At 46.8% G+C, this 18,632-nt stretch overlaps 1 protein-coding gene across 1 annotated transcript in view; it reads left to right on the forward strand.

Moving 5' to 3' along the window:
• The window catches only part of MYH14 (myosin heavy chain 14), an 87,740-nt gene that overhangs the window by 64,876 nt on the left and 4,232 nt on the right, over positions 1-18,632 (forward strand). The window contains exons 31-37 of the mRNA XM_007463432.1: positions 1-112; positions 4,473-4,685; positions 7,038-7,250; positions 8,434-8,595; positions 10,830-10,958; positions 11,624-11,712; positions 11,795-11,918. Coding sequence (XP_007463494.1) covers positions 1-112; positions 4,473-4,685; positions 7,038-7,250; positions 8,434-8,595; positions 10,830-10,958; positions 11,624-11,712; positions 11,795-11,918 — 1,042 coding nt within the window. The remainder of the gene's footprint in view (positions 113-4,472; positions 4,686-7,037; positions 7,251-8,433; positions 8,596-10,829; positions 10,959-11,623; positions 11,713-11,794; positions 11,919-18,632) is intronic.

The following is an 18,632-nucleotide window of genomic DNA, read 5'->3' on the forward strand; positions in this document are numbered from 1 at the left end:
GGGGCGCGCCCGCGGGCGGCTGCAGCAAGAGCTGGACGATGCCACGGTGGACCTGGAACAGCAGCGGCAGCTCGTGAGCGCGCTGGAGAAGAAGCAGCGTAAGTTCGACCAGGTGAGGCACCTCGGGTTACCCAGCTGGGGGATTGGGATGCTGATCCACGCTGCCCATGGTCATTGTGAGCAATCAGTAACATGGGATGTCACAGCTCAGCTGTGAACTTGGGAGGACCTTAGGGCCAGGTGCCTCTTCCCTCTGAGCCTCTGTAAAATAGGACACCCATCCATCCTGGCTTATGTCTCTTGCCCCAAAATAATTATTGGTGGTACCCACTTTTGATCCCAAAAGAGTCCTGAAGGTACACCAGAAGGCACTAGGAAGATGAAATGAAATAACACACCTTGCTTCTCCTGCTGACTCCCTGTGGACCTCAGGCAAACTGCTTGTCCCATTTCAGCCTCAGTTTGCCCATCTAGGAGATGGGGATAATACTAAGCAGCTGGCAATCTGAGGATGGAATGAAGTTCTCAGAACCCCAGAGCACTAAGATCAGGCAACCCTGAGGTTCAAATCTCAGCTGAGGCCCTTTCTGGCCGTGTGGCATGGGAAAATTGCCCGACCTCTCTGTGCCTCAATTTCTTCATCTGCAAAATGTGAGAGTCCTTATTTTGCCTTCATTTTTGAAAGGTATTTTCACTGACTGTTGAATTCCAGGTAAACGGTTTTGTTCTTTCCACACTTCAAAGAGATCGTTCCATGATCTGTGGCCTCCATTGTTTCAGATGAAGAGTTAGTGGTCACTCAAAGCATTGTTTCCCTGCAGGTGGTGTGATGTGGTTTTCTGGCTGGTTTAAATTTTTTCTCCTTCTCTTTGGTTTTTAGCAGTTTGACTATGATATCCAGCTGTGGGGTTTTGTATTTATCCTTGCCAAGCTTCCTGTATCTTTGGAGTGGTGTTTTTGATCAGATGTGGAAATCTTCAGCCATTATTTCTTCAAATATTGTTCTGCCCCATTCTCTCTCTTTCCTCTTCTCAGACTTCACATACATGTGTGTTTGACTGCTTAATACCATTCCATAGATCATCAAACATTTTTTAAAGAATTAATTTTTTGTATCTCCTAGAGTTCTATATAAATTATTTTTATATAAATCTCATTTTTGACTGGCTTCTTTCACTTGGAAAAATTACTTTGAGATTCATCCATTTTTTAAATAAATTTATTTTATTTATTTATTATTTTTGGCTGTGTTTGTTCATTGCTGCGCGTGGGCTTTCTCTAGTTGCGGCGAGCGGGGGCTACTCTTTGTTGCGGTGCAGTGGCTTCTCGTTGCGGAGCACGGGCTCTAGGCACGTGGGCTTCAGTAGTTGTGGCATGTGGCTTCAGTAGTTGTGACTTGCGGGCTCTAGAGCACAGGCTCAGTAGTTGTGGCACACGGGCTTAATTGCTCCACGTCATGTGGGATCTTCCTGGACCAGGGCTTGAATCCATGTCCCCTGCATTGGCAGGTGGGTTCTTAACCACTGTGCCACCAGGGAAGTCCCTCATCCATGTTTTTGCATGCACCAATAATTCATTCCTCTTTTTTTTTTAACTGCTGATTATTATTCCTTTATAGACCACATTTTGAAAAGTACTATACTGTTGATGAACATTTGAGTTGCTGTTTCTAGTTTTTGACTGTCATGAATAAAACTTTAACCTTTCCAATAGATGTAGTGGTTTTACTTCACATTTCCCTAATAAACAATGCTGTCGAGCATCTTTTTATGTGCTTATTTACCATCCATACATATTCTTTGGTGAAGTCCCTGTTCAAATCTTTTGCCTTTTTTTTTTTAAAAAAAAGGATTGTTTCTTTTCTTATCATTGAATTTCAAATGTTCTTTATATATTCTGAATATGAGTTCTTTATCAGATATATTGTTTGGCAAATATTTTCATCCAGTCTGTGGCTTGTCTTTTCATTCTCTTAGTAGAGACTTTCAAAGAGCAGAAGTTTTTGTTTTGATGAAGTCCAATGTTTTAATTTTTTATTCTGTGGATTATGCTTTTGGTGTTGTGTCTGAGAAATCTTTGTCTAACTTAGGGTCACAATGGTTTCCTTCTATGAGTTTTTTTCTAAAAGTTGTCTAGTTATAGGTTTTACCTTTAGGTCTATGATCCATTTTTCTTTTAATTTTCTGTGATCCATTTTGAGTTAATTTTTATATATGGTGCTATCATAGCTCCAAGTTAATTTTATATGTATCTGGATATCCAGTTGTTCAAACACTATTTGTTGAAAAGACTCTCTCCACTGACTTGCTTTGCATAGATATTGAAAATCAGATAGCATTAGTTCTCCAATTTTTTCTTCTTTTTCGAAGTTATTTTACCTCTTCTTGGTCCTTTGCATTCCCGTGTGTATTCAGTGTTTTACAATCAATTTGTCAATTTCTACAGCAAAAAAAATCTCCTTGGTTTGCGATTGTTTTGAATCTATAGATCAGTTTGGGAAAAATTGATGTCTTCATGATATTGAGTTTTCTGGCCCAGGAACATGATATATATATCCATTTATTTAGATGTTCTTTAATTTAATCTCAGAAATGTTTTATACTTTTCAGTGCCCATCTTTCACATCTTTGTCAGATTTATTTCCACCTATTTCATTTTTGATGCTATTTTAAATATTATTTTTATTTAATTTCTGATTGCTAGAATATGGAAGTGTAATCAATTTTGTTTATTGATCTTGTATCCTACGATCTAGCTAAACTCACATTTTGGTGCTAGTAGGTGTTTTATAGATTCCATTGGATTTTCTACGATTATGTTTTCTGTGATTAAAGACAATTTTACTTCTTCCTCTTCTTTTTTTTTTAACCTTTCCTCTGGGACTCCAAATACATGTATGTTTGATTGCTTGATACTGTCTCACAGGTTATTAAAGCTCTGCTAATTTTTTTTTTTTTACAATATTTTTTCTTTGCTCTGTTAGATCATCTCTATTGACCTGTTTTCAAGTTTACTGATTCTTCTGATGTGTGTCCATTCTGCTCTCAATTTCATCCAGTGACCTTTTTATTTCAGATATTGTATTTTGAAGTTCTGGCATTTTTCTTTGGTTCTGTTTTACAGTTTCAAATCCCTCCTGCAATAACCCTGCCTCTTCACCCATTGTATCCATCTTGTCCTGAAACTTACTTAACACAGTCAAAGTGCTTGTGTGATAATCCCAGTATCTAGGTCATCTGTGGGTCTGTTTCCATGGACTGATTTTTCTCTTGACTGTGAGTCCCATTCTCTTCCTTTTTTGCATGTCTTGTAGGTTTCATTGTTTGTCAATTGCTGTGTCTTAAAAAACAGTGAAGGTTGAAGTACATTTAAAAAATTTATGTATTTTTTTCCTGCCATTACCCCAAGAGGAAGAAAGGAGCACCATTTCCTCAGTTGTTTATCTAGAATGAGGGGCTGATCAGTTGATCCATTTAAGAGGGTTGTTTTTTCAACTCAAAATTTCCTTTAACTTTTAAAAATTGAGGTAGAGGTGATTTACAATGTTGTGTTAGTTTCAGGTGTACAGCAAAGTGATTCAGATATATGTGTGTGTGTGTGTGTATATATATATGTGTATATATATATATATATATATATATATATATGTACATATACACATTCTTTTTCAGATAATTTTCCATTTAGGTTATTACAAGATATTGAGTATAGTTCCCTGTGCTGTACAGTAGGTCCTTGTTGGTTAACTATTTTATACATAATAGCATGTATCTGTTAATCCCAAATTCCAAATTTACCCCTCCCCCCTTTTCCCCTTTAGTAACTGTAAGTTTGTTTTCTATGTCTGTGGATCTGCTTCTCTTTTGTAAATAAGTTCATTTGTATCATTTTTTTAGATTCCACATATAAACAATATCATATGATATTTGTTTTTGTCTGACTTGTTTCACTTAGTGCGATCATCTCTAGGTCCATCCATGTTGCTGCCGGTGGCATTATTTCATTCTTTTTTATGGCTGAGTAATATTCCAGTGTATATATGTACCACCTCTTTATCCATTCATCTGTCGATGGACATTTAGGTTGCTTCCATGTCTCGGCTGTTGTGAACAGTGCTGCTATGAACATAGGGGTGCATGGATCTTTTCATATAGTAGTTTTCTCTGGATATGTGCCCAGGAGTGGGATTGCAGGATCATATGGTGACTCTGTTTGTAGTTTTTTAAGGACCCTCCATACTGTTCTCCATAGTGGCTGCACCAGTTTACATTCCCACCAACCGTGTGGTCCATTGAAGAGTTGGGCTGCTTTGGGACATGGTTGCGACTTTAATCCCTCTGCCTCCCTCTTGTGTCTCTGCCTCTGTCTGTCTGTCTGTCTGTCTCTGCCCTTGGCTGCCCTGTCTTCCCATCCCCCTGTACATTCCTTTCAGCTAACCTGTCTCCCCCACCCCGTCTCCCTCACCCCGGAAGCTCCTGGCGGAGGAGAAGGCAGCCGTCCTTCGGGCGGTGGAGGACCGCGAGCGGGTCGAGGCGGAGGGCCGGGAGCGCGAGGCCCGGGCGCTGTCACTGACGCGGGCGCTGGAGGAGGAGCAGGAGGCGCGGGAGGAGCTGGAGCGGCAGAACCGGGCGCTGCGGGCCGAGCTGGAGGCGCTGCTCAGCAGCAAGGATGACGTCGGCAAGAGCGTGAGCAGCCCCCCGTCCAGGGACACGCACGTGGCAACACAAGCACCCGTGACACTGGGGCGCACATACACACGTATGTGCTCTCCCACACGTGGGGTGAAGGGAGCCAGCGTCAAAGCCCCACGTTCACGTACCAGACGTACGTGTTCATGCACACGCGCAGAACGGGAGGAGAATCTTCTGCCAAGCAGGCGTGTGCACACAGCACACACAGAAAGTAAGGGGAGCCAGTCGCCACCGTGCGTGTGCACGGGCACAGGACAGGAGAACCTTCCAGCAAACATGTATGTTCACGCACTGAACATGAGGGCTGCTAACAAAACATACGTATTCACCTTTGTGTTCGTGGAATGTGAGGCGAATCTTCCATTAAGCACGCTTGCTCATGTGTACACACAGAGCATGAGAACCACTCATCTTGTGTGTATGTGACTCAGAGAGAAAGAAAAAAGAAAATGAAGAAAGTTTACCACAACATACAGCCTGAGATGTACTCCACAAACATGCGGATGTGCACGCGTGTGCACACACAACACACACATATATGCACATACACACATATACACACACCACATGCATACATACTGCACACAGCACACGCACATTATACACATCGCATACATACATACCATACACACACCACACATATACCACACACACACACACACACACACACACACACACACACTGTGAATACACCCTGCCTTGCCACCCCCCAACTTCACTGAGCACACACAGGCTCCCCTACCAGGTCTCTGTCTTCCCCCAACTCATACATCCCTCCAGGGCCTGTGGCGGGGGTCTCCCAGGCCAGTTCCCAGTCCCCCCTCACCCAGCCAGTATCCCAGCCTCCCAGGCTTCTGAAAGGTCTGAGACACCCTCCACACCATCCTTCTTTCATGTGCCCAATAAATATATTTGTGGAGCATCAACCAGAACAGGCCCAGGGCCACAAGCCACCCTGGCTAATGACAGGAGGCACTGATGGAAGGCGTGTTTAGTTGGGTCCCTGGGCAGACACAGTCCCAGCATCCTTCCTTATTGCCAGGGGTGCGATGGCTGAGGGCTTTATTTTCTCCGCATGCTCTGGCATTAATCCAATGGAGCTTTTAGCCAGGCCTGGAAAGAACCTCCATCCCCATGACACACCCTTGGCCTGTAGCCCCAAGGATAATCCAACTCATGCTCAAACTGCTAAGGTCTGTCCTTTGGGAAAAGTGTTAAGTTATATATAGTGACTCCAAAGGCCTTGGTGGGAAGTAGGATGTTGATGGGAGAAGTTTGAGTCCTTCAAGTCAACCAAGTTGATTGGCAGGTGCCAAATAAAAGGGGGACCAGTTGGACCCTTCTAAGCACTGAAAGTAGATACTGTCACTGACCAGCATTTTCATGAGGGTAATTAGGCAGGGGTGATAAGCAGATATAGTCCCTGCCCTGTGGAGCGCACAGGCCAATGTGGGAGGTGGGTGTTGCTCAAAAAGACACAGAAGCACATAGTAAAGGACCACTGTGACTAGGGCTGAGTCAGAGAGTGACTCAGTGCCAGGAGCATGGGTAACAGGAAGACCCTGACAGGTCAGGGGATGCCTCTCTGAGGAGGTAACAATTAAGGAGAGGCCGTCGGGGGGGTGTCTTTGAGAATTCATAAGCCCGGGTCTGCTTTCACGGGATATTTGGGGTTTTCATTTACACCTCCCTGAAAGGTCTGGAAAGCCCCATGCTGAGAAAAAAATAGTAGTTGCTAGTGGGTTGGTAATATCCTGGGGAGTCTGGCAGAAACCAACACTGCTAACTCTGGATCTACGTGCCTTCAACATATTTCCACACGGGATTCCTGAAGATGAAGCCACAACGAAGTGAGCTCACAAACCAATCACAAGACCAGGAATTCCCTGGGTGTCCAGTGGTTAGGACTCTGAGCTTTCACTGTCAGGGCCCCGGTTCGATACCCAGTCAGGGAAGTAAGATCATGCAAGCTGCGCAGCTCCTGGCCAAAAAAAAAAAAAAGATCACAAAACCTACAAGGAAATAATCCACCATGAGTGAGAGTCAGCCGACCTAACAAACACTGGAATTGGATTCTCAGGAGCTTCAGATAATAGAATTATGGTGCATAGGTTATTAATAAAATATGTTCTAGGATGATCCAGAATGAGACACATAGTAAGTAGGTGCTCAGGTAATGATGAACGTGTGAGTGAATGAACGAACTAGGATGGGCACGTCAACTTGCTGCCTCCCCCTCGTCTGTCAAAGCTTCCCTCCCCTATAGCCTAGGATAGATCTCGGGTCCTGGCCTCCCCATTCCTCGGTGACCCAGGTGCCCCAGTGCTAACTCTCCCTCCCCTCCAGGTACACGAGCTGGAGCGAGCCCGCCGGGTGGCCGAACAGGCAGCCAATGACCTGCGAACACAAGTGACGGAGCTGGAGGATGAGCTGACGGCGGCTGAGGATGCCAAGCTGCGCCTGGAAGTGACCGTGCAGGCCCTCAAGGCACAGCACGAGCGGGACCTGCAGGGCCGAGACGAGGCTGGTGAGGAGAGGCGGCGGCAGCTGGCCAAGCAGGTACAGGCAGGGCGCCCGTCCATCGGGGGATGCCCTGGTGCTTACAGGCAGCAAGAGAGGCCGGAAGTCTCACCCACCCACTTTCTACTCCGTGTTTCTACCCAAGTCCCTCCTGCTAGCCAGCCAGCCTCCTGTTTCCCAACCCACTCACCCATCATGACCCATGAACCCACACGCACATCCTGTTGACCCATTCAGACCCCCTCCATCCGCCAAAACCCTCCACGCAGCTACCACCCCATCTACTGAGCCACCCAGCCGCCCATACACAGCCTCCCCAGCAACCAGCACTTCTACATAACCAGCTCTGCATCTGACTTCCCCTCCATGCACCCAATACCCGCTTCCAGTCAACCTCCTGTCCCCAGTCCAGTCACTCCACTTTCTAGCCCTCCGCACCCACAACCTACCCAGGCACTCATCTACTCATTCATTGACCAGCTCATCTGCACCCTGCTTCATCCACGACCTTCCTCCCGTATTCGTTTACTCCTTCACCTGCTTCCTCATTCATTCCATCTCTCTCTCTCTCTGTCTCTGCACCATTCATTCATTCATTCATTCAGTATTCATTCAGTGGAGGAATTTCCTGTGGTCTGCAGTGGGCAAGGCTCTCCGCTAGGTGATGTGTGCTGAGCCTGGGAGGGGCGGGTTAGCTCTGAGTGTCAGAAAGACCCCTCTGGGGCCATGTGAGCAGCAGACTGGAGCGGGGGAGACTGGAGCTGGGAGGCCCTGAGAGAGATGAAGACGTGATCCAAGGCGGGGGGGCGGGGGTGTCTCTGGGTGTTTTTTTGATCTCGCCTGGCTCCACTGATCCAGCCATGGGCTCATCCAAAACTTTGTCCTGGGGGCACTGGGGAGCCGCAGGAGGGCCATGAGCAGGGGAGGGGCAGCGTCAGCTCTGATTGTAGAAGGACCCTTCTGGAGCCATCGGGAATGGGCTGGCGGGGAAAGATGGGAGCAGAGAGGAAGCTGGGGCAAGGGGGGAGGATGAGGCCTGAGCTGGGGCTGTGGGGTTGGAGAGGATGATGGGGTTTGGTGGTGGAGAGAGGCAAGGGGCAGGAGGAATGAGGCTGGAGGCCTGGGCCAGGGCTGGAGGGTAGACATCTATGTCACTAGCATGTAGAGGTAGCCTGGGCCTCCCCTCCCCTGAGCCCGCCCCTCCCGGCCTCCCCTGTCCCAGCTGAGGGATGCCGAGGTGGAACGCGACGAGGAACGCAAGCAGCGTGCTCTGGCCGTGGCCGCCCGCAAGAAGCTGGAGGCCGAGCTGGAGGAGCTGAAGGCCCAGACCGCGGCCAGCGGACAGGGCAGGGAGGAGGCGGTGAAGCAGCTTCGCAGGATGCAGGTAAGGGGTGGAGCTTAAGCTTCGGACCAGGAAGGGTCCCCCCTCCCTCCGGCTCCAAAACCAGCTGGGGCCCCACCCCCTCGATCCCAGGAGCTGCACCCAGCATAGGCAACAGCTTTATAAACATCCATGCCCCAAAGGCTCATTGGGTTCTTTTCCTGTTTTTTACTTCCTTTATTTAAAATGCATAATGTGTAAGTGCAATTTCCTCATTGTATTTCATTTTTGAAGTGGAAATACCTTAGGGTTCCCCCCCAACCCCATTATGAAACTTATACATGGTTGTTTAAAAAGAATTTTTTTTAGATGATGATGTGTCAAGGTAGGTTCATCATTGATACCTACCATCAAGGTAGATCCCACTCTGGTGGGGAATGTTAATAATGGGGGAGACTGTGCCTGTGTGAGGGTAGGGGCTGTGTGGGAAATCTCTGTACCTTCTGCCCAAAACTGCTGGGAACCTAAAACTGTTCTAAAAAGTCTTATTTTTTTAATATAAATTTATTTATTTATTTGGCTGCATTGGGTCTTAGTTGCTGCGCCTGGGCTTTCTCTAGTTGCCGCAAGCAGGGGCTGCTCTTCATTGCGGTACGTGGGCTTCTCATTGCGGTGGCTTCTCTCGTTGGGGAGCGTGGGCTCTAGGCACGCGGGCTCAGTAGTTGTGGCACGCGGGCTCTAGAGCACAGGCTCAGTAGTTGTGGCTCATGGGCTTAGTTGTTCCTCAGCATGTGGGATCTTCCCGGACCAGGGCTCGAACCTGTGTCCCCTGCATTGGCAGGCAGATTCTTATCACTGCACCACCAGGGAAGTCTCTATTTTTGTTTTTTTTTAAGTATAGACCTGGCCTGTCCAATACAGAGGGTACCAGCCCCATGTGGCTACTGGGCATCTAAAATGTGGCAGGGGAAATAAAAAAAAAAGGGAATTCCCTGGCAGTCCAGCGGTTAGGACTCTGCTCTCACTGCTGCGGGCCCAGGTTCCATCTCTGCTTGGGGAACTAAGATCCCACAAGCTACCTGGCGAGGCCAAAAAAAAGGTGGGTGGGTCCAAAATCCAAGTTACATGCTAGATTCAGAAGACTTCATAAAGTAAAATATCTCAATAATTTTTACATTGATTATAAATGGAAATAATAATATTTTGGATATATTAGGCTACATAAAATATAGTATTCAAACTAGTTTTACCTATTTCCTTTTACCTTTTTAATGTAGTTACTAGAAAATGTTAAAGAACGTATGTCCTTGCAGTGTATTTCTGTTGGGCAGCAGTGATGTTTGAAGATTCCTCCCAAAAAGTGAAAATTATAAACCGTGTCATCACTGAGCAAAAACCCCTACACTGAAAACCTATTATTATCAAGCAGATGATAATAATATTAGTAACAGTGATGGTAGTTATCCTTCTATTACCAAGCCTGCCCGCTGTCCTCACTATATCAACAAGCACTCGCTACACCATTGTAAAGATAGAGTGGGGATTTTTTTTTTAACGGCGATGGACATTTCGTTTGTGTTTTATTTTTCTTTATTTTAAGCACCGTTGAGGAGAAAAACCCTTTACCGGCATCCCTACACACTCTTAATAATGTGACCAGGTAGCTTGGGACTTTCCTAGCTGTCCAGTGGTTTCGACTCCGCGCTTCCACGGCAGGGGGCACGGATTCGATCCCTGGTCTGCGAACTAAGATTCCGCGTGCCACCTGGCGCGGCCAATCAATCAATCATCAATAACGTGGCCAGGTATCAAAGTGGCTAAAAGGGTGAACTCCAGGGCCAGACAGCCTGGGTTCAGGTCCTGTCTCTGCCACTTACCACCCTGAGCACGTTGCTGAACCTCGCTGTGCTTCAGTTTCTCCATCTGTAAACTGGGGAAGAAAATAGTCCCCATCAACTGAAGTTGTGAGGATTAAAGTGTGTCTGTAGAATAGAGCCTGGCCCAAGGTAAGTGATCGGTGTTTCCCATCCCTGTTATTCCTGCAGAGCCCAAATATTATCCCCATTTTAGGCTTACTTTAATTTTGATGTGCTGCTTTTTTAAAGAGGTGAGGCCCCGAGATGGGAAGGGGCTGGCCCAAGGTCACACAGCCAGCGGCCGGGGGCGGGGTGCAGAAGCCCAGGTCCGCAGGGCTCTGCTTGCTCACGGGGAGCCCCCACAGGGCTGATGCGAGGGTAGGGGGCGTCCCCGTGAGTCACGATCAGGCTGGGTCCGCTCACTCGCTAAGTTCCTCCCAGGCCCAGATGAAGGAGCTGTGGCGGGAGGTGGAGGAGTCGCGGAGCTCCCGGGAGGAGATCTTTGCCCAGAACCGGGAGAGTGAGAAGCGCCTCAAGGGGCTGGAAGCGGAAGTGCTGCGACTGCAGGAGGTGATGCCAGGATGAGCGGGGCTGTGGGGGAAGGGAGGGGGGGGCGGGGCCCTCAAGGGGCTGGAAGCGGAAGTGCTGCGACTGCAGGAGGTGATGCCAGGATGAGCGGGGCTGTGGGGGAAGGGAGGGTGGGGCGGGGCCTGGGGGAAGCTGGGGAGGGTCCTGAGGCGCAGCCGCAAGGCCCTCTCTGGGGCGGTGTGGGCCATGGACTAGGGGGGGAATGGAGGCTGGGAGGCTGGGGAGGGAGGATGAAGCCTGAGCCGGGGCTGTGGGACGCAGAGGAGGGACCAGGGCAGAGTGAAAGGGCAGGACACACAGGGCTATGGGTGGTAAGGAGGCAGAGGAGTCGAGGGGGTCTGGCCCGATGACCGGGGGAAACTGGAGGAGGAACTGGCTTGAAAGGAGATAGTGGGCTCAGTGAGGAGGCTATGAGGGTGAGGGGCCTTGAGGGGCAGCAAGAGGTGGACACGGACCAGGGGCTCCGGAGACGGATTTAGGAGACATCTGCCTATGGACTGAAGTTCATTCCAAGGTTATCCAGGGGCAGCATGTTCAAGTGCAGTGAAAATAAGGCCAAGAGACTTGAGGTGTGAGGGGCAGGGAGACCAGTGCCCAGACAGCCTCCCCTCACTACAGCTGACCACCCCCTCTCTCGCTCATCACAGGAACTGGCCGCCTCAGACCGTGCCCGGCGGCAGGCCCAGCAGGAGCGGGACGAAATGGCAGATGAGGTGGCCAACGGCAGCCTTAGCAAGTGAGTGGTCCCTGGTAATGTGGGGCAGGGTGCCCTCCTCTGGCCATCCTGCTCTCACCGCCCCCGTGCCCGTTCTCCCTAGGGCTGCCATTCTGGATGAGAAGCGTCAGCTGGAGGGGCGCCTGGGGCAAATGGAAGAGGAGCTGGAGGAGGAGCAGAGCAATGCAGAGCTGCTCAATGACCGCTACCGCAAGCTGCTTCTGCAGGTGAGCACAGCTGGGTCACCCACTGCCAGCCTGGGTCCTTACTGACCTGGGACCATAACACCTTCAGTTCTCTTATTCAACAGACATAGGAAAAGGGAATATTTGAGTTGGGTTTTGAAGGTTGAATAGGAGTTCTCAAGGTGGGGGGAGACATTGATGCATTCATTCACTTGTATTTCTGAAGCTTCTCAAAGGCTGGATTCAGGGATGAATTATGTGGGGTCTCTATCCTGCAGAGTTCCCTGGGGAAACAGACAGGGAATTACACCATGACATTATAGAGTGACATGTGTGATAATATAAGTATCGAGGGCCCAGTAGCGAGAGGGAGAGAACTCTCTGCAAGAGAGGCATTTGCAAGAAGGGGCATTTGGCTGGGTTTTAAAGATACATAGGAGCTAGGCAGACAGACAAAAGCATATTTCATTTGTTTATTTATTTATAAATATTTTATGAGGCTTCTGGAGGCCCATATCCTATTCTGGGTGGTGCTGGGGACCTAGAGATGGATCATTCCAAGTCTCTGCCCTTAAGGACATCCTAGTCTGATGGAGGAAACAGCCTATCCCAATACCAAAATTCAAATGAAAATGGAGGAAGCACAGGACACTGTGAGAATGCAGAGGAGACTGGATCAGTATCCAGCCTGGAGGCTGGGGGCTATCAGGGAAGACTTCCTGATAGAGATGATTCCTTAAGAGGTCTTGTAGGAAGTTAAGAGTTTGCCAAGCAGACAGTAGAGGGGTGAGATTTCCAAAGAGAGACCTACGTCTTTATTATTTCATACATTTTAAAAGATACATTTTGAGACCTCTCATGCTGGGGACTCAGAGAGGAGTAAGAACCCAGCTCAGCCCTTGGGGAGCCCCTAGACCAGTAGGAGAAGCAGTCATACACCATGATGATACACTCCCATCTTACTCAGAGTAAAATCTCAGTCACCAACAAGGCCCCACACTCTGGTCCCTGGCTAATTCAGGCCTTAGTTATCTCTAACTAACCCTTTTTCTCCTAGTCCACTCTGCTTCAGCCACACCAGCCTCCTCACTATTCCTTGACTATGCCTAGTTTATTACTACCTCAGGGCCTTTGCACTTGCTGTTTCCTCCTCTTGGAAAGCCCTTCTCCCAAACCATCACACATCTCACTCCCTCAAAACAGCCTTCCCTGACCACCCTGTGTGAAACAGCCACCCTCCCTCCCATAATTTCTCTCCATTCTCTCTGCTTTAATCTCTTCATATCACTTACCACTGCCTGGCATTCTATTGTATATTTACTTATTTGTCTGTGGTCCATTTCCCCAACAGAGTGTAAGCCCCTTGAGCATAGGGCCTCTGTCTTAGTTTTAGTTCTTAGTTTTTACCTAAAACAGTACTGGGTGCTCATTATAAATGAAATAAATAAGCCAGTATATGCCTAGTGGAGAGCCCGTAGGATCCTACAGTCATATAAAGAATGATGTGACTTAGCCCAGCCCACATCTTTGGCTGTTGGTGAAAAGGAGAACCTTTTAAAAAAATCGAAATAAAACTTTTTTTTTAAAACCTATTTCCCATTTATTTATTTTATTTATTTATTTTTGGCTGCATTGGGTCGTCACTGCTGCGCACGGGCTTTCTCTAGTTGTATCGAGTGGGGGCTACTCTTTGTCGTGGTGTGCGGGCTTCTCATTGCAGTGGCTTCTCTTGTTGTGGAGCACGGGCTCTAGGTGCGCAGGCTTCAGTAGCTGTGGTGCGCGGGCTCAGTAGTTGTGGCACACGGGCTTAGTTGCTCTGTGGCATGTGGGATCTTCCTGGAGCAGGGATCGAACCTGTGTCCCCTGCATTGGCAGGGGGGGGGTTTTTTTTTTTTTTTTTTTTTTCTTTTTTTTTTTTTCTGCTGTACGCGGGCCTCTCACTGTTGTGGCCTCTCCCGTTGCGGAGCACAGGCTCCGGACGCGCAGGTTCAGCGGCCATGGCTTACGGGCCCAGCTGCTCCGCAGCATGTGGGATCTTCCCAGACCGGGGCACAAACCCGTGTACCCTGCATCGGCAGGCAGATTCTCAACCACTGTGGCAGAAGCGAAGTCCCCAAAATAAAACTTATAAAAGACACAAAAAGGAATTCATAAGACAATGGCAAATATTGAAGACAGGCAGAGAAGATCCAACATATGGATGATAGGAGCCCCCAAAGAAGAAAATCAAAGCAAGGGGTCAGAGCAAATAACCAAAAACCATAATGCAAGAAAACTCCTAAAGCAGAAAAGTTTGTAGCCACTGTGTACCTGATGATATTGACCCATACTAACTCATACCGTGACAGATTCTAATAAAAACTCTTGGACTTATAAGAGGGGGAAAAATTCTTTAGCCATCCAGGAAAAAATGAACAAGTGATATATAAGAAAAAGAAAATTAGATTGTCATCAGATTTTTCACAGCGAGACTTTATGCTGGGAGAAAATGGAGGGATATAGTTATGATACTCAAAGAAAGAAAATGTGAGCCAAGGATTTTGTATCAAGCAAGATTTACTTTCTTTTTTTTTTTTTTTATGTGCAGATATTTGGTTTTTTTTTTTAATATAGTTGATTTACAATGTTGTGTTAGTTTCGGGTGTACAGCAAAGTGATTCAGTTATATATATGCATATATATTCTTTTTAAGATTATTTTCCATTACAGGATATTGAGTATAGTTCCATGTGCAATACAGTAGGTCCTTGTTGGTTACCTGTAAGATATAAGACTTACCTTCATGTATAAAGGACATAAACAAGTTGTCAACGTGCAAGAACTCAGAGACTGTTATTCCCAGGAGCCCTTCCTGAAGAATCTAGGAGAGCAGCAGTCCTCAAAGTGTGGCCCCGAGATCAGTAGTATCAGCCTCACCTGGAAACTTGTTGGAAATGCAAGTTCTGGGGCCCCAACCAAGCGAATGAGGAACGAATGAATGAGGAATGCTGGAGGTGGGGAAACCCAGGAATCTGTGTTTTAACAAGCTCTCCAAGTGGTTCTGAGGCATGAGGATTCAGAACCACTGCCCTGGAGATCCAGGTTCAGATGATCAGGGTCACTAGAGAGACATCAGCTCAAAAGAGTAACGAGCATACAGTCTGCCCGTAGCTGTACAACTAAGTGAAGGCTGAAAAGGAATAAGAAAGATAATTGGCTAAAAGCTCATTTATTTATAACACAACTATTTTTTAAATGGAGAGAATGGGCAAATGTGCAAAAAAAATTTTATTACTATATTCAGTAATTATATTGGTTAATAGTAATATTATGTGTATAATGTGGGATAAAGTAAATGATTAAGGATGGAATATTCTAATTCTATCATCTCTACCTGTGTTCATAATCTGAGGATCATCAGCACGTGAGAACCAATATATAGATGTCATGGAGAACAGGCTAAGTTAAAAACAAACAAATAGGGAGTTCCCTGGTGGCCTAGTAGTTAGGATTCCGGGCTTTCACTGCTGTGGCCTGAGTTCAGTCACTGGATGGGGAATTAAGATCCCACAGCTGTGTGACACGGCCAAAACAAAACAAAACAAAAAACACACAAAAACCCTCTAGTCCCAAATTTGACTTGGATGTATTCATGTGAACTTATGGGGTAATTTGTATAGATCCATCCTATCTCTGTCCACCGAAAAAGCCTCTAAACAATAACCAACCCAATAACAATGAACATTGTGGTCTAGAAATACCATTTCCCCCACTAAAAGAAAATGGGGCGCTTTTTTTTTTTCAAAAGAAATGGCTCATTCCAGATCTGAATCAGGACATGAATCAGAGTAGCCTGGACCATCTTGTCATACCATGCCTTAGTCTGCTCAGGCTGCCATAACAAAATACTATAAACTGGGCGGCTTCAATAAGAGAAATTTATTTCTCACAGTTCTAGAGACTGTGAAGTCCAAGATCATGGTGCCAGTAAGATAGGTTTCATTCTGAGGCCTCTTCTCTTGGCTTATATGTGGCTATCATCTCATCGTGCACTCACTGGCCTCGACTTTTTGTGCATGTGGGGGTAGAGAGAGAGCAAGCTCTCTGGTATCTCCTTACAAGGGCACTAATGCCATCGTAGGGGCCCCACCCTCACATTTCTCATCTAATCCTAATTACCTCCCAAAGGCCTCATCTCCAGGTACCATCACATGGGGATTAGGGCTTCAACGTATGAATTTGGAGGGGACACAAACATTCAGTCCATAACACACCCTGGTTATCTCAAAAGCACTTAGAAGTCAACCTGGAAAGGCTCCCACTGGCCCCAAATGGAGCAACTTGAGCTTCAGCAAGGGTCAGAATCGCACTGCTTTAAATCCATCAAATCTGTTTAAATACACAAGTTCACAATGATATTTTTAAAAATACTAATTAGTCACTGTATTAATTTCCTGAAGCTGCTGTAACAAATTGCCACAAACTGGGTGGCTTAAAGCAACAATAACTTATTCTCGGGCTTCCCTGGTGGCGCAGTGGTTGAGAGTCCGCCTGCCGATGCAGGGGACGCGGCTTCGGGCCCCGGTCCGGGAAGATCCCACGTGCCACGGAGCGGCTGGGCCCGTGAGCCATGGCCACTGAGCCTGCACGTCCGGAGCCTGTGCTCTGCAATGGGAGAGGCCACAACAGTGAGAGGCCCGTGTACCGCAAAAAAAAATAATAAATTAATTAAAAAAAAATAACTTATTCTCTCACAGTTCTGGAGGCTAGAAGTCCAAAATCAAGGTGTCATCAGATTGATTACTTCTGAGGGAGCATCTGTTCCAGGCCCCTCTTCCAGCTGCTGCTGGTTGCCAGCAATCCTTGGCTTGTAGATGCATCAGCCCAATCTCTGCCTCTATCTTCACATGGCCTTCCCTGTGTCTTCTTTATGTGTCTGTGCCTCCTTCTCTTCTTGTAAAGACACCAGTCATATTGGATTTTGGGCCCACCCCAATCCAGTATGACCTCATCTTCATTTATCAAATTACACCTCCAAAGACTGTCTTTCCAAATAAAGTCACGTTCTTAGGTTCCAGATGGGCATGAGTTCTTGGTGGATGTCTGTTCAACACGGTAGAGTCACCTTCATAAAATGATATGGAACCATTTCATTACCTTGAAAACTCATAGAGAAAAAGAATTAATTCCCTGGACCGAACTGCCTATTTGAAGGAAACCGAACAGAGAAGCATGCTGAATTAGACCGTGAATGTGTAATCAGGAAAATACAGATGCAGAGAAACTCTGTAGGTCAGACAGCCCAGATTCTTCAACAGATAAATTGTAAGGAAATAAAAGGGATGGAGTAGGGAACTGTAGACTAAAAGAGACTTAAAAGTCATATACAACTTTTTAAAAAGATTTTTTTATTTTTATTTTTTAAATTTTTATTTATTTTTATTTTTATTTGGCTGTGTAGGGTCTTAGTTGAGGCATGTGGGATCTTTCGTTGCGGCGTGTGGGCTTCTCTCTAGTTGTGGCATGTGGGTTTTTTCTTCTCTAGTTGTGGTGCACAGGCTGCAGGGTGCGTGGACTCTAGTTTGTGGTACGCGGGCTCTCTAGTTGAGGCGCTCGAGCTCAGTAGTTGTGGTGCATGGGCTTAATTGCCCTGCAGCATGCGGGATCTTAGTTCCCCAGCGAGGGATCAAACCCATGTCCCCTACATTGGAAGGCAGATTCTTTACCACTGGACCACCAGGGAAGTCCCTTAAAGCTTTTTTTGATGTGGACCGTTTTTAAAGTCTTTATTGAATTTGTTACAATATTGCTTCTGTTTTATGTTTTGGTTTTTTTGGCTGTGAGGCATGTGGGGTCTTAGCTCCCTGACCAGGGATCAAACCCACACACCCTGCATTGGAAGGTGAAGTCTTAACCACTGGACCACTAAGGAAGTCCATACAAGTTTCTTTTTTATTTTTAATGGGCAGGATTCAATTATAGGATCTATGGATGCATCTTTGAGTAATAAAACTTGAAAAAAGAGCAAGGAAGTGATCACCCCCAAAGTCAGGATGACATACTATTTGGGGGAAAAGGAAGAGGTTGTTATTAGGATGGGTGCGTAAAGTTCTGTTTCTTGACCTGGGCAGGGGCGACAATGATGTCTGCCTTTTATAAACCCATTAAGCCATATGTTTGATCTGTTTTTTACTTTTTCTATATCACGATTTTCCAAAAAAGGTTTAAAAAAAAAAGCATATGCTAATCACCACGTCGATGTCTTCCTTTGAGGGTGAAATGAAGTAAAGTATGAATCAGACTGGATCTGACTAATTTCTGTGTCCCAGGCATAGGACCTCACTCAGAGTAGGAGCTGAATAAATAAACAGGCACTATTATTAGAGGTATGTTTACACATTCCCAATGTAGTAGCTCCTGTTCATTGAGCCGGCATTTCTCAAAACGGTCCTGCATATCATTCGTTTCAAAACCACCTGAGATGCTTGTTGAAAATGCGGATTCATGGACCCCATTCCAGACCTGCTGAATAAGAATCTCTGGAGCGGGGCGACCCTGCAGTCCACAATTTTTTAACAAGCCCCCCAGATGATCCTGGTGCGAACAAAAGTGTGATAACCCGGGCTTCCCTGGTGGCGCAGTGGTTGGGAGTCCGCCTGCTGTGGCAGGGGATGCGGGGACGCGGGTTCGTGCCCCGGTCCGGGAGAATCCCACGTGCCACGGAGCGGCTGGGCCCGTGAGCCGTGGCTGCTGGGCCTGCGCGTCCGGAGCCTGTGC

Source organism: Lipotes vexillifer, unplaced genomic scaffold (genome assembly GCF_000442215.2).
Source record: "Lipotes vexillifer unplaced genomic scaffold, Lipotes_vexillifer_v1.1 scaffold802, whole genome shotgun sequence".
Taxonomy (NCBI): Eukaryota; Metazoa; Chordata; class Mammalia; order Artiodactyla; family Lipotidae; genus Lipotes; species Lipotes vexillifer.